Source organism: Eriocheir sinensis, chromosome 31 (genome assembly GCF_024679095.1).
Source record: "Eriocheir sinensis breed Jianghai 21 chromosome 31, ASM2467909v1, whole genome shotgun sequence".
Lineage (NCBI taxonomy): Eukaryota > Metazoa > Arthropoda > Malacostraca > Decapoda > Varunidae > Eriocheir > Eriocheir sinensis.
The window spans coordinates 13,942,793-13,955,674 of NC_066539.1; the positions used below are offsets into that span (position 1 = coordinate 13,942,793).

Sequence of the window (12,882 nt, forward strand, 5' to 3'; positions counted from 1 at the left end):
CATAGACAAAATTATGGAGAAATTGTTTGTTTTACATTCCATTACATAATGTACTGTACATTAAATGTATACACATGACCCACATACATTTCTCACTCACTTCTGTATAAATGATTTATATATGATAAATAAAAAGTGTCAAATTATGTGATTGGAAAGAATTGTTATATAGGTTAGTATATCTTCTTGATTGGTTTGGGATTAAAAAAGAATTCTTTTGATGGATACTTTTATTTACACAATATACTTGGCTTGCAAGTGTCTTTAAGGCTAAAATAAATTTGCATTTTACAGAGGTGAACTTAGAGCCATTATACATTCTAGAATATTAACATAGATAGTATATCAGTACCAATCCATCTGCAATTACCTTTCTTTTGTTAGTGTAAAATCATATTTCCTGGGATCAATCATTCCCATCTCACGGTTGTAACTGCAGGGTATCAGCTCCCAGCCATTGTCCTTTGAGTCCTTGTAGACAGTGGCTGCTACACCCAATAGAAACGCCAGTGGTATGCCTACCCTGAAGGAACGAGCTGTGGAATAGAAATTTTATTTAACTTCAAACTTCGAAAAACTTTGTAATTTAAAAAATGTACTAATGAATTAATTGTAAACGAAGACAAATCAGTATAAAATAATTTCAAGGCAGGAATAGTAACATAAATCCCGAAACATGGCATACTGAACAGCATATATAAATTAAAAGCAAGGTCTGAGAGTTGGGAACTCGAAGTGAAATTATATGCTAGATATATAATTATGGTGCTAAGTATAAAAGATGAGGGAAAATAGCTTCCACAGCAAATGGTCTGAAGCTCGCTGGAATCAATTCCCCAGAGTAAATGAATACAGTTTACAGTACCCTTCCGAGTTTTGCGATCCTCGAGTTTCACGCTTAGTCCTAAATTCTTACCATCCCAAGTTTTGCGCATTATCAGCGTGAGTTTCGTGCTGCTTTAACATGTATGGGTCACGTCTATCTACTGTCGCCAGCACATGCGCTGCCATAAAAGACGGTGGCACACTAGACGTTTTCCTCCAACCATTGGGGCTACAGGCAACCACAGTTGCCCGTATGCCCAACTGGGAGCGAGTTGTTGGTTGTCTGTACCCATGAAAAACGGTTGTGGGTATGAGCAACCGCACGGCTGTATGTAAACAAACAGATGACAGGAGAGGCTGAGGAGTGAGGAGCAGTGGCCCACCAAAAGACTCATAAAATGGACTCACAGAGCTGCTTTATTTACTATTCAATTGACAAGATAAGAGCACACCCTGTACTGTGGAACCACACTTCATAAAACTTTTTTTTACTCCAGTCTAAGAAAATTGTAGAAGGACTCCTGGGGTTGTGTCCCTGGCTGTCCTCCCGCAAACTACGCATGCTCAGAAGCGAATGTAAACAAACTAAGAATTATTGATAAACAGAGCTATTCTCACGCATCCCCGATAGCATGGCTATGCTCACTTTGCTTGCAGCTCCCCCCACCTCATGAACCTATGATGCCCTCCAAAAATCTGCCAAATTTATGGGCCTGCATATGCACATCAAGACTTTTGTTTTTTGAAAATAGCAAGATTATTTCTTGTAAATTTACTCATGAATCACTGCATAAAGGCTATTTATTGGCTCAGGAACACTAAAATGGTGTGGCATTTTTTGTCATCACTGTGCTGATCTGTGCATGCTGTCCAGCCTGTTGTTCATGCCAAGCCCTGTCGTGTTCCATAACACAAGCAGGAGCCTCAAGCTCATCAACCTATACTGCAAAAATATTTGTCAAATAAACTTTCAGAATGTGATTAGTTATTAATTTTAATGTTCTTTACCAGAATTGTTCATAATCATACAAGTGCATACCATTTACATTAACATAGAAATAATACTATATTAATCATAAAATATAACAGAAACCGAACGTATTAAGAGGAACAAAAGATTCAGCATTATTATTGTCAATCTAGCATCATTTCAGCTGCTGTCTAGCATATTCCCGGTTGAGAAATCTGGTAACCCTGCACCCAACCTCAAGGAAGCTGCTTTAGTAAGAGGGATGTGAAGTTTCCAGTTGAGATTTTGAGCAAAAGATAGGCTCAGGATGTTTAGTGCTGAAGAAGGTGACAGCTGAGGCAGGAAGGAAAGGTAGATGTTGAAAGGCAGAGACGAAAGAGTTTGACCAGGCAGGGTGACAGCACGGAAGCACAGTTTTTAAGGACAATAAGAGACACTCCTTCAGGCCCACAAACCTTCCGAGGATTGAGGCTAGAGAGGGCATAAAAAAACATCATTCTTAAGAATATTAATAACAGGCATAAAGGAGTCAGAGGGGGGATGAGTAGGAGTAATATGCCCAGAATCGTTAAGAGTGGAGTTTTTATAGAAAGTTTGAGAGAAGAGTTCAGCCTTAGAGACAGAAGAGACAGCAAAGAAATGCATGAACCATTACATAAAGACACCCATCTGTCAAAGTCAAACCTTGTAGCCAATCAATTACGGTGTCCATTTCTCATACACAAGTAGAATATTATTACGCCAAACCTTCCAAGATCTTACAATTTCTATGATCCGTTGCTTGAGTAATTGATACTTGGCTGCAATCTGGGGATAATAGTGTCTCCTCCCTAAGATAACTGTGATAAAGTTTACAACTATGAGATAGATTCTATTTATCTATCTATATCTCCAACGTCTTCCTCCCTCACAGGAACTTCCCTCCTGGGGGTGACCGTGGAAGAAGTGTCTCCATCTCTCCCTGTTCTGGCACTCCCTCTCACCACATTCAATCTTGCTACTTCCAACTCTCTCGCTCCAATACTCACCTACCCTATTTATCCACTTCACAGGTGGTCTTCCCCTGACACCCCCTCCCTCAATCCTTCCCTCATACACTCTCATCACAAATTCATTCTCCCCCATTCTCATCGCATGTCCAAACCATCTCAATGCACCACACTTCACCCACTCCACAATCCACTCCTTTTGCTGTTGCACCCATACCAAACCGTTCATACACACTTTCAGTACTTTCTCCATCCCATCCTAACACACCACATGCACCTCTTATATAACTCATTTCCACTGCACGTATTCTCGATTGCTGTGCTGCATTCCAAGTCCACGTCTCTGATGCATATGACAGAGTTGGCAGGATAATACTATTCCTTACTCCCCTCTTTACCTCCATGCTCACACTTCTTCCTTTCATAACTCTCTCCAATACCCCCACCACCTGTCTGCCCTTCACTGCTCTTCCCCTCACCTCACCTTCCATACTGCCATGCTTACATAAAACAGTCCCTAAATATTTAAACTTGGTCACCTCCTCCATTTTCTCCTCCCCTAGCCTTATCTTATACTTTGTTGTACCCTCTGCTCCAACTCTGTATGGCTTTGCAAAATCAATGACCTGTTCTGTCACCCTCTAAAGCACCATAACCTTACTCTTTCCAGCATTCACTCTCAGCTTTCTCCTGCCAAGCTCTCTTGAGGAAAGACAAGGAGAGGTATGTCAGGGGTCTCGCCAGGGAGGTCGAGGACCATTTAAATGCGAATGACTTCCGACCCACCTACGGAGCCCTGAAGAAGCTCCGCTCCAAGTCTTCCTCTCAGGTGAGCGCTATCCGAACAGCTGACGGCTGCCTCGTGTCGGACATGGATGGGCAGAGGGCTCGTTGGGCTGAGTACTTTGAGCAGCTGTACATGGCGGACCCTCCACGTGGGCAGCTTTCAGTTGCTGGGTTGCAGGTGGCAGATGCTGACCCACCCATTGATGAAAGCCCACCCTCTCTGGGCGAGGTCAGAGAGGCTGTGGCCAAGTTGAGGGGTGGGAAGGCACCTGGCGCCTGTAACATCAGTGCGGAGCTGCTCAAAGCTGGAGGTGAGGCCATGATCCGCGGGTTGCATGCGGTCTTGACTGCCGTATGGCAGTCCGGTACCATTCCTCCTGACTGGAAGAGGGGGTTGGTCGTCCCTATCTGGAAAGGGAAAGGGGACCACCAGGACTGCAACAACTACCGTGGTATTACACTGCTCGGTGTGCCAGGCAAGGTGCTTGCTCACCTATTGCTGGTGTGAATTCACAGCCAGCTGCTGAAGCTGCAGAGACCTGAACAATCTGGGTTCATGCCTGGTAAGTCACAAACTGACTGTGTCCTAGTGCTTTGCGTACTGATGGAGCACCGACGTGGGTTTAGACAGGGGATGCTTGCAGCCTATGTCGATCTCAAGAAGGCGTTTGACTCAGTGCATCGCGAGGCACTCTGGGATCTTCTGCGACTCCGTGGGATTCCTGTGAGGACTATTGGTTTGCTGACTGGCCTGTATTCTGGGACAGAGTGCTGTGAAGTGTGGAGGAGGGCTTGTCCAGCTTCTTTCCCGTGAATGCGGGAGTGAGGCAGGGCTGTGTCCTTGCTCCATCGCTTTTCAACATTTGTATGGACTGGGTACTGGGCAGAGTTGTGGACAAGAGTCATTGCGGAGCATCCATTGGCAATACCAGGGTAACTGACCTTGTTTTTGCTAATGATGTAGTAATCCTGGCAAAGTCGCTGGAGGCTTTGGTGATGGCTCTCGAGGCACTGCACGAGGAGGCAAAGCCCTTAGGACTTCAGGTCTCCTGGGCCAAGACCAAGGTACAGGTGTTTGGAGGCTTGCTGGATGACACAGTATAGTCTGTTCATGTGTGTGGCGAGGACATTGAGATCTCCCTGTCTTACTCTATGGTTGTGAGACATGGACACTAAATGTAGACTTGGAGAGGCGGATTAATGCCTTTGGTAATAAGTGTCTACGCAGAATCATGGGATATCACTGGAATGACTTTGTGTCAAACCAGCGACTACTCCGTGAGACTGATTCGACATATATTACCTGCATAGTCTGTCAACGCCAACTCCGGCTATACGGGCACGTGGCACGTTTTCTGGAAGCTGATCCTGCTTATCGGGTTGTCTCTGTAAGAGACAATCCTGAGTGGAGGAGGTCAAGGGGACACCCATGGAGTTCATGGCTTGAGCAAGTCGATAGATCCTGACGAGAGGTACTTGGGTTGGGAAGGGGGCCTGCACAGAGACTCGGCCAGAGAGACCCCCGGGCTTGGCATCGTAGGGTGGGCGAGGCGATGCGGCCCCCCGGCATATACCCCCATTGATTGATTGACTGATTTCTCCTCTTATACACCCTGTCAAACTCATCCACTATCCTCTGCCAACAACACCGCATCATCTGCAAACAGGCCCGCCACCAATGACTCCTCCTTACCTCTCACTTTGAGCCTTTCTGGTTTTCATTTCTCTCATACAACCATCCATGCATTCATTAAAAACCATGGTGACATCACACACCTCTGTCTCACACCCACACCAACGCCAAAACTCTCACTCAACTCACCCTTCACGCGTACAGAGACACAAGGATCCTTAAAGAATCGGATTCCCTCCAGCAAACGCCCTTCCACACCATATATTCTTATAACATCCCACAACCTCTTCCTGTCAACCCTGTCATGTGCCTTCTCCAGGTCCATGAATGCAGCAAACAGCTTCCTATTCTTCTCTTTGTATTTTTCAACTAACATTTTGAATGCAAATATTTGGTCTACACAACCCCTCCTTTTCCTAAAAAACCCTTGTTCATCACCTACACTTTTCTCAGTTATTTTCTTCATCCTCTCATTAAAACCCTTCAATACACTTTTCCTACCACACTGAGTAGACTTATTCCCCTGTAACTATTACAATCACCTTGGATCCCTTTCTCTTTGTACAGCGGCACAACAAAAGCCTTTCTCCAATCATCTGCCACCTCACCCTGTTTCCATGCTAGATTACATGTCCATAATATCTATTCCACAACTACACCTCCTCCATACATCAACATTTCTGCTGTTATGCCACTAGCTCCAAGGGTCTTTCCTACTTTTAACTTCTTCATCGCCTCCTCTATCTCACCTCTCTCCACCCTCCCCTGTGAATCTGGCTGCCCTACATTAATCTTTATTTATTAACCTTTATTCACTTCTGCTCTCCCTCCCACACTCTCATTCATTACAGTTTCAAAGTGCTGCTTCCATACCTCCCTTATCTCCTCATTCCCTCTCACAAGCACCCCATCTTTCCTCTTCATGCTACAAATGTCATTCTTTCCTCCCCTTTCTCTTTTAACTTCTTTCCAGTAAAGTTTTTTGTTCTAGTATTTTGCTGAAATTTTTCTACCAAAATCCTCATCCACTCTCTCTTTACTTTCCCTAACCAGCCTCTTTCCCAACATCTTACTCTCCCTATACATTCTCTCCCATCTCCTCCATCACATTTCTCTAACATTTTCTTGTAGTTCCTTGTGAAGAGTTAATAGAATCCAAGACTCTCAAAATGAGTATGACTCAGAATACGATCTTAAAGCAGAGGTGGAGGACAATGAAACTAGCAGACAGTGTTACCAGTGGAGACACATTGTCAGCATGAGTAAAGGTGCAGTCTTGTAAGATAGCCTCATATGAGGCACAGGGAGAGCAGCTGTGGTACTGCAGGCAAACGCTTTGTTTACATCAGCAGGGAGCTGCGGGGTTAAGTACAATGTCCCCTTTATTTACAAACACTGTTCCCCGTGTATACACTTCCCGGGGTAATGACTTGACACAGCTTGGGTCTTAGTGTTGGTTTGGGTGTTTGTCCGCCATCTTGGCAAAACTTGTTAGCAAAATATTGCTTGCCAAATGGCTCAAATGAACACAGGGCAAGTCTACTCAGGAGATGTCGAGAGTGCACACAGGTATGTCAAATCTTATCCAGGTCAGATATTCGTAATTTTTTAATGATTTTTCTTGGAATTTTTTCATCTTTGGTAGGCTAGATTTTTGCAAGATACTTGGGGATTCTGGAATCTGGGGGTCTGATAAATAGGGTTTTACCATATCCTATTTTCAACTGCATTCAACTAAAGAACAATTTTTTTCAATATAAAACTCAGTCCCAACACATTCATGATTACTAAAACTGATACACTGTTTCCAAAATGTTTTACAAAGTTTGCTACTTCTTACAACAGCATTAAACCTCAGAACAATACACACACATTCAACAAATGCTCACTTGTGAATCCATAGATCCCACCAGCTGATGCCCCTCCAAGGAAGTAATTGATTTTGTCATCTTTGCCCCTCATGGTGGTGGAGGCACAGGTCACTGCAGCAAAAGTGGCCCCAGCAGCTGCAGCTGGTACAGTGGTCTTGACATAACAACCAAGTGTAGGCACATATCCTTGAGTCTTGCTTAGCATCAATACATCTACAGTTGATGCCACCAATCCTGAGAAAGGAGAGGCTTTCATTACAGATGAATATGTCAAAGTACCTAGCCATCATTTATCTCATATCCTATAGGCATGTAGATGGGGTCAAAATGGCCTCAGTTAAAACATGTTTAAAACAATGACAAGAATTGACAATACAAGTCTGGGTTAAAAAAATGGCCCAGTAAATGAGACTCTACCAGTTTACACCTCCACAGTGACATCATAACTGATTGATGTTTCACAACCCATATAAAATCCAAAAGTGATGCCACTAGTGGTGAGAGAAATAACTTTCATGATAGAAGGCTGAATAATATTAATCATTATGAGCACCATTTTCTGCATACAAACTTAGGTGAATCTCAAGTCACAGAAATTTTAAAAAGAATTATATGAACAAGGGGAGGCAAAAATATGTTATAAGATATAAGATATAAGCCTATCATTCCAATACGTTTCTCTTCGCCACATTCACATAGAGTACACTGTTAGGTTTTCATTGCATTTAAGGGAATCACTGATATTTATTAGGTGCGTGCAAAACTAGACTTTGAAATTAAGTAGTTTTATAAAAGTTGGTAGAGAATGTTTCCCCGAGGGTAGTTGCCAAATGTCGCCAGCCTACGCTCCGAGTCCGAAAGATTATGAAAACTGTGTCAACACTTCATAGTGCGACTGTACAAGACAGAGGAGGGGAGTTGATGAGAAATCACCCTTTTACTCTACTATGTCCTAAAGGGGGAGTGTTGAGCCTCCCCAAACACAAGATGCCTACTCCATGTGAGGGTGGACAAGGCCCTTGTATATGCATAGCACCTAAGAGGAGGGGAAAAATGGAGATGATACAGAGCACCTAACCTCCAGGAAGATGATTTGGCAAGAAATGAGATCTGAAGTTTCCAGTTAAGATTTTGAGCTAAGGATAAACAAAGAATGTTCAGTGTAGCAGGGAACAGCTGAGTGTTATCAAATACTAGGGGTTTTGTGTTTGGAAGATTGTGTTCAGTTGACAGGTGTAGAAACTGAGTGTATGAAGAAGTGAAGGACTCCAACTTCCTTCTCCCCAATGGACATGTTTCCGGTCAATATATTTATTTCAAATTCTGTCTGTTTAGATAAAATAAATAATAATAAAATAAAATTCAGCTATGGTAATATTTTTTCTTCATGTAAAATGCTAAATGCGGTATAAAATATGGATTAAAGTTGAGAAACAATCACGTGACTTGGAAACGGGTGCTGATTGGTCGTTACGTCACGATGCAGTCGGGAGGCCGCCAACTCTATGTTACTCCAAAATTTTGTGTTGTGGTGTACGTTTCTAGTGGCTAGCAATGCCTGGAGACATAACCCGCAGTCGTTGGTGCTTCGTGCCAATGTGCAAGAGTATATATATAAGGTCAAAAGTACTTCACGGAAAATATTTCTGTCTGCGCCAGTGAATCCTGCAGTCAACCTTGATTATTATCTTTAGTTTCCCCTCAACCTAACTATTAATCGTGAACTCAACTATTCTCTACTCTTACGTCCTCTGATTATAAAATATTGGTCTGCATTCGTTTTCTTCTTATTCATCTTCAGGCGTTGATTCTTTCTCTTTCTCTCTCTCTCTCTCTCTCTCTCTCTCTCTCTCTCTCTCTCTCTCTGACTTTCCTGAGTAAATACTGGTAAATACTGGTGCGGTCGTCTGCTGTACTCCACTGCCGCCTGATGACGTCACGAGCTAATGGTGGCTTCTCCCCATAAGATGAGAAGAATTTGAGATATCTCTCCAATGTCCAGTCAACTAGCGATTTATAGGACGTAATATGTGCACTACATTATCATTGGTATGTGGCACAATGCATTTCTAGGCTCTTCCCAAAACTGGAAACATGTCCATTGACCATACAACTCCTTGAGACCATCCATCACCAGTGGAGATTACATCATTTAACCCGTACAGTGTTTAGTAGGTACATATACGTACCTCTTAGGGAAGTGTTTAGTACGTATATATACGCAAGCTCTTTTGAGGGCTTATACGCCCTTTATTTTTGTTTGTGTATGTAACATTGTTCATTGACAGTAAAGAGGAATAATTTGACAAATCTTTGTATTTTTAAATGGATGTTAAAGGGCCTTTCTGTACATTTGTCCACATTCCAGTAAAAATCATTATACAAGAAGGGAAGTTACTTTCTTCTAGGTAATTACTCTGATTCTATAATCAGTAAGGTATGTGGAATCATAAATTATGGTTCAGAGTAATCGGAAATGAAAACTTATCGTCAGAAGCTTCATAGTGTTTTGTTGAACTTTGTGAACTACAGTTGTAGTATAGACGGCCTTGAAGCGAGCGGTGTTGCCTGATGCACATCCAATCATTTTCATGTACTTACAATTCCTGTTTATTTTTTTAGGTTTTTGTTATGTAAAGAAGTACTTATACATTACTCACGCTTTAGGGTAGTGAGAAGTGTTTATAATGGAAAGAATATATGCTCTAAAATAATTTAAAGATAAATTTCCCTCTCCTGGTATGACATCGTTAGCTCTGAGACGGAGAAAATAAGACAACAAACAATCTAGGGTTCCACTCCTCACATATAAATAATATATATAGGTATATATATATATATATTTATATATATATATATATATATATATATATATATATATATATATATATATATATATATATATATATATATATATATATATAATTTATATATTTATATATACATTTTTATATATATATAAAAAATACGAAAAAAGTGCAACCTGGCATGACCCATATCGATGACAAAAGACGACACTGTACGGGTTAAATTGCAGGTATTTAAATCGGTCGCCCTTTAATTTTGATTATTTTTACGTACGCGTAATGAACCCCCGTACTCTTTCATTTCTAAACAAACATCATTTAACATAAAATGGTCAGGAGACTCCTGTCTATAATGTACTGGAATGGTAGAGTAATATTTCAAAAGGTTTTAGAATTAGAAGCCATTGCGTACTAATTGGAGCATGCGCATACTAATAGGATTTTTGGAATAATGCGTACACACTCACTTTCAACCCTTCCCTCTCAAAAAATATTGAATGTATCTAAATTTCCTTTATATGGGATAAAGGCCAATCATTCCCTTACAAATTCAACCCATACCCAATATTCTACGTCTCCCGGTTTTCTGGTGAAAACTCGTAAACAAACAAAAAATTGCCAATTTTGGTAAAATTCTAGTGTTTGCCCATACTCCCCCCTCCCCCCCATACAAGCCTGGGGACCTGGTGGGAATGCGGGGTTTCGGGTGGGGGACACGAAATCCCTCACAATCGTGTATTTTTTAGTAGGGGGGGGATAAAAACTCCCTAGATCTAGGGAAATTCCCTAAATTTAGGGATTTTTCCTCCCACCACCACCAAAATGAGCGTTTGCTATGAATTTAGTGTTTCCCATACGGAAACCACGCACTCATTGGATTCCCAAGCTTGTTTTGAGAGAGAAGCGTAGTGAACCCACCAAACAATGCTCACCTCACCATCTGGCGTGGCGCCGGAGGCCATCTGTGCTCACATAAACCACCTACACCACACTCATGCCTTCTCTCTCTAGTAGGTTGTCACCTCATCGCAAGGTTTCTGTCCTCCATGTAGAATCCATGGCACCAAACACAGTGTATCTTCATTGTTTATCGCTGACACAAGCAAAACCACCGGCTAGCTGTGATCCTTCCAACGCCGCACCTTAAACAGAACTGCAGGTGCTAGAGCAAGTGAAGGCTCTCGAACCTCCTGCCTGAGCTGTTCGAACACGTGAATCCTTACAGACCACATTTTGAATCTGCTTCACGGGTTCATATTCCCAGTATACAAGGTGATTGTGGCTATTGGATACGAATCCAGAATACGATAATCCGCCTCCATATATCATAGTTAATAAAACAAAATACATGTCCCTCAACCATAATATAAAGGCGGAAGTACTTAAAAGCCGAATTAATCCTCTTCCCCTAACGATCTTGGGGGACCTGCGGGAAGTCGGGGTATTTGGGTGGGGGAGCACATTTAAACTACCCCAACCAAACTTTACGACCAAACAGCTAACTGAGGGACATTGAACACAAGTAACCTGCGTTCGAACCTGCTTCACGCATTCGTACGTGATACCAAACCTGCTTCACGCGTTCGTATATGCTACCAGTAAGTGAATACATAGTCGTATATGACAGTTGCAAGATTCCTATGACGTAAATTCCTTACCGTTTAGATGCTTCATTATGACCTTAATACTGTAACAGGGGGCTTCGCCCCTCTTGAACCCCCCTTTGGTATGGAGAGTGAGTGAGTATGGGCAAACACTAGAATAATACCCCAATATTTGCTAAGGTGTTGGGATATTTCCCTCAAACTCTTCCATAACCTTCAAGGAAGCACTGAATACTAGCTCATTCATTAAATCCTATGACATTACAAACGTTCGTGGATAATATTTTTTTTATGTTAACATCATTGTATTGTTGACAGCCCTGTGAAGTGCTGCACTAGCAGCGGAGCGGGGCCTGAAATTTCGATAACAGTAAATGGTAAACATAAGCTTTAGCTGTTCGTACCGGCGGGTCATCTCTGCCCCGTTGGCCTTTTGAGTCTGTGATGGGAGAACCCATTAATCCGACACAGGGCCTGCGTAACATCCGGGTTACCACAGCTTACCTTCCCCTGGTACCCATTTATCGACCACCCCGAAGGAGGGATGGGCGAGCTGCTCGCCCACTGCCAAGACCGGAATTCGAGCCCAGGCCCGCAGATTCGTATATAAGGACGCTAACCACTACACCGCGGTGGCGAGAAATTTAACATCAGTTGTACATTCTAAAATGAGACCCAGCTTATAAGGTGAACTGAAGACTTACTAAAATGGGGTCCACTCCGTCTCACCGGCAGAAGGCTGTTGCCCAAGTCACATTTGACGCCCTAAGGCAACGTATATATATTTACCAAGAAATCCTGTATACTTCGTTGCTACTGTGATCTTATGGAAGCAGTCCTTCCCGTCTGGGTGGTCCTCGTAGCCCATGGTTCGCCCGGCTCCGTGGCTGCAGCAGCTGACCCACCAAAACACTCCAGCCAGGCGCCAACGCAAACGGTTCTTAGGAATACCTAAGTTGTTCTAACAATCATATCAGTACAAATATTATTGAATTCTTCAGGCATTTTCCAAAAAAAAAAAAGGTCCGTAAGCGTAATAAATATATATTACTGATTGCTGTCAACAAAGTACTAGGAAATGTATTAATGCAAATATTAATGTTTTCATTTGCTAAAGAATATAGTGTGTTGATATGCACTTACATCTACGTGAAATATTTTATTGATTTCTGATTATTCAAAACTGAATAATTGGAACAAAATCTATTTGCAGGGCTCCCTGGGTGGCTATCTTGGAGGAAGAATAGATGGAGTGGCGTGGCCCTCAGCGGAGCCCAGCCTAACATTGGCTTTCTCGCTCCGGTATTATTCTATATTGTCACCACTTTCACACCCACGAACGCCTTAATTGGTGCTTTATGAAGGGTTCAATGTCCATACAACACATTGCCGTACTG

At 42.4% G+C, this 12,882-nt stretch overlaps 1 protein-coding gene across 1 annotated transcript; it reads right to left on the reverse strand.

Annotated features, from left to right (window-relative positions):
* Positions 1–212: 212 nt before the first annotated feature.
* Positions 213–12,436, reverse strand: LOC127005924 (NADH dehydrogenase [ubiquinone] 1 alpha subcomplex subunit 11-like). Its single transcript, XM_050875324.1, has 3 exons — positions 12,275–12,436; positions 7,093–7,308; positions 213–536 (listed from the first exon to the last, which is right to left on the reverse strand). The coding sequence occupies exons 1-3, from the start codon at positions 12,351–12,353 to the stop codon at positions 367–369; spliced, it is 465 nt and encodes a 154-aa protein (XP_050731281.1). The 5' UTR covers positions 12,354–12,436; the 3' UTR covers positions 213–366.
* Between the last annotated feature and the right edge of the window lie 446 nt (positions 12,437–12,882).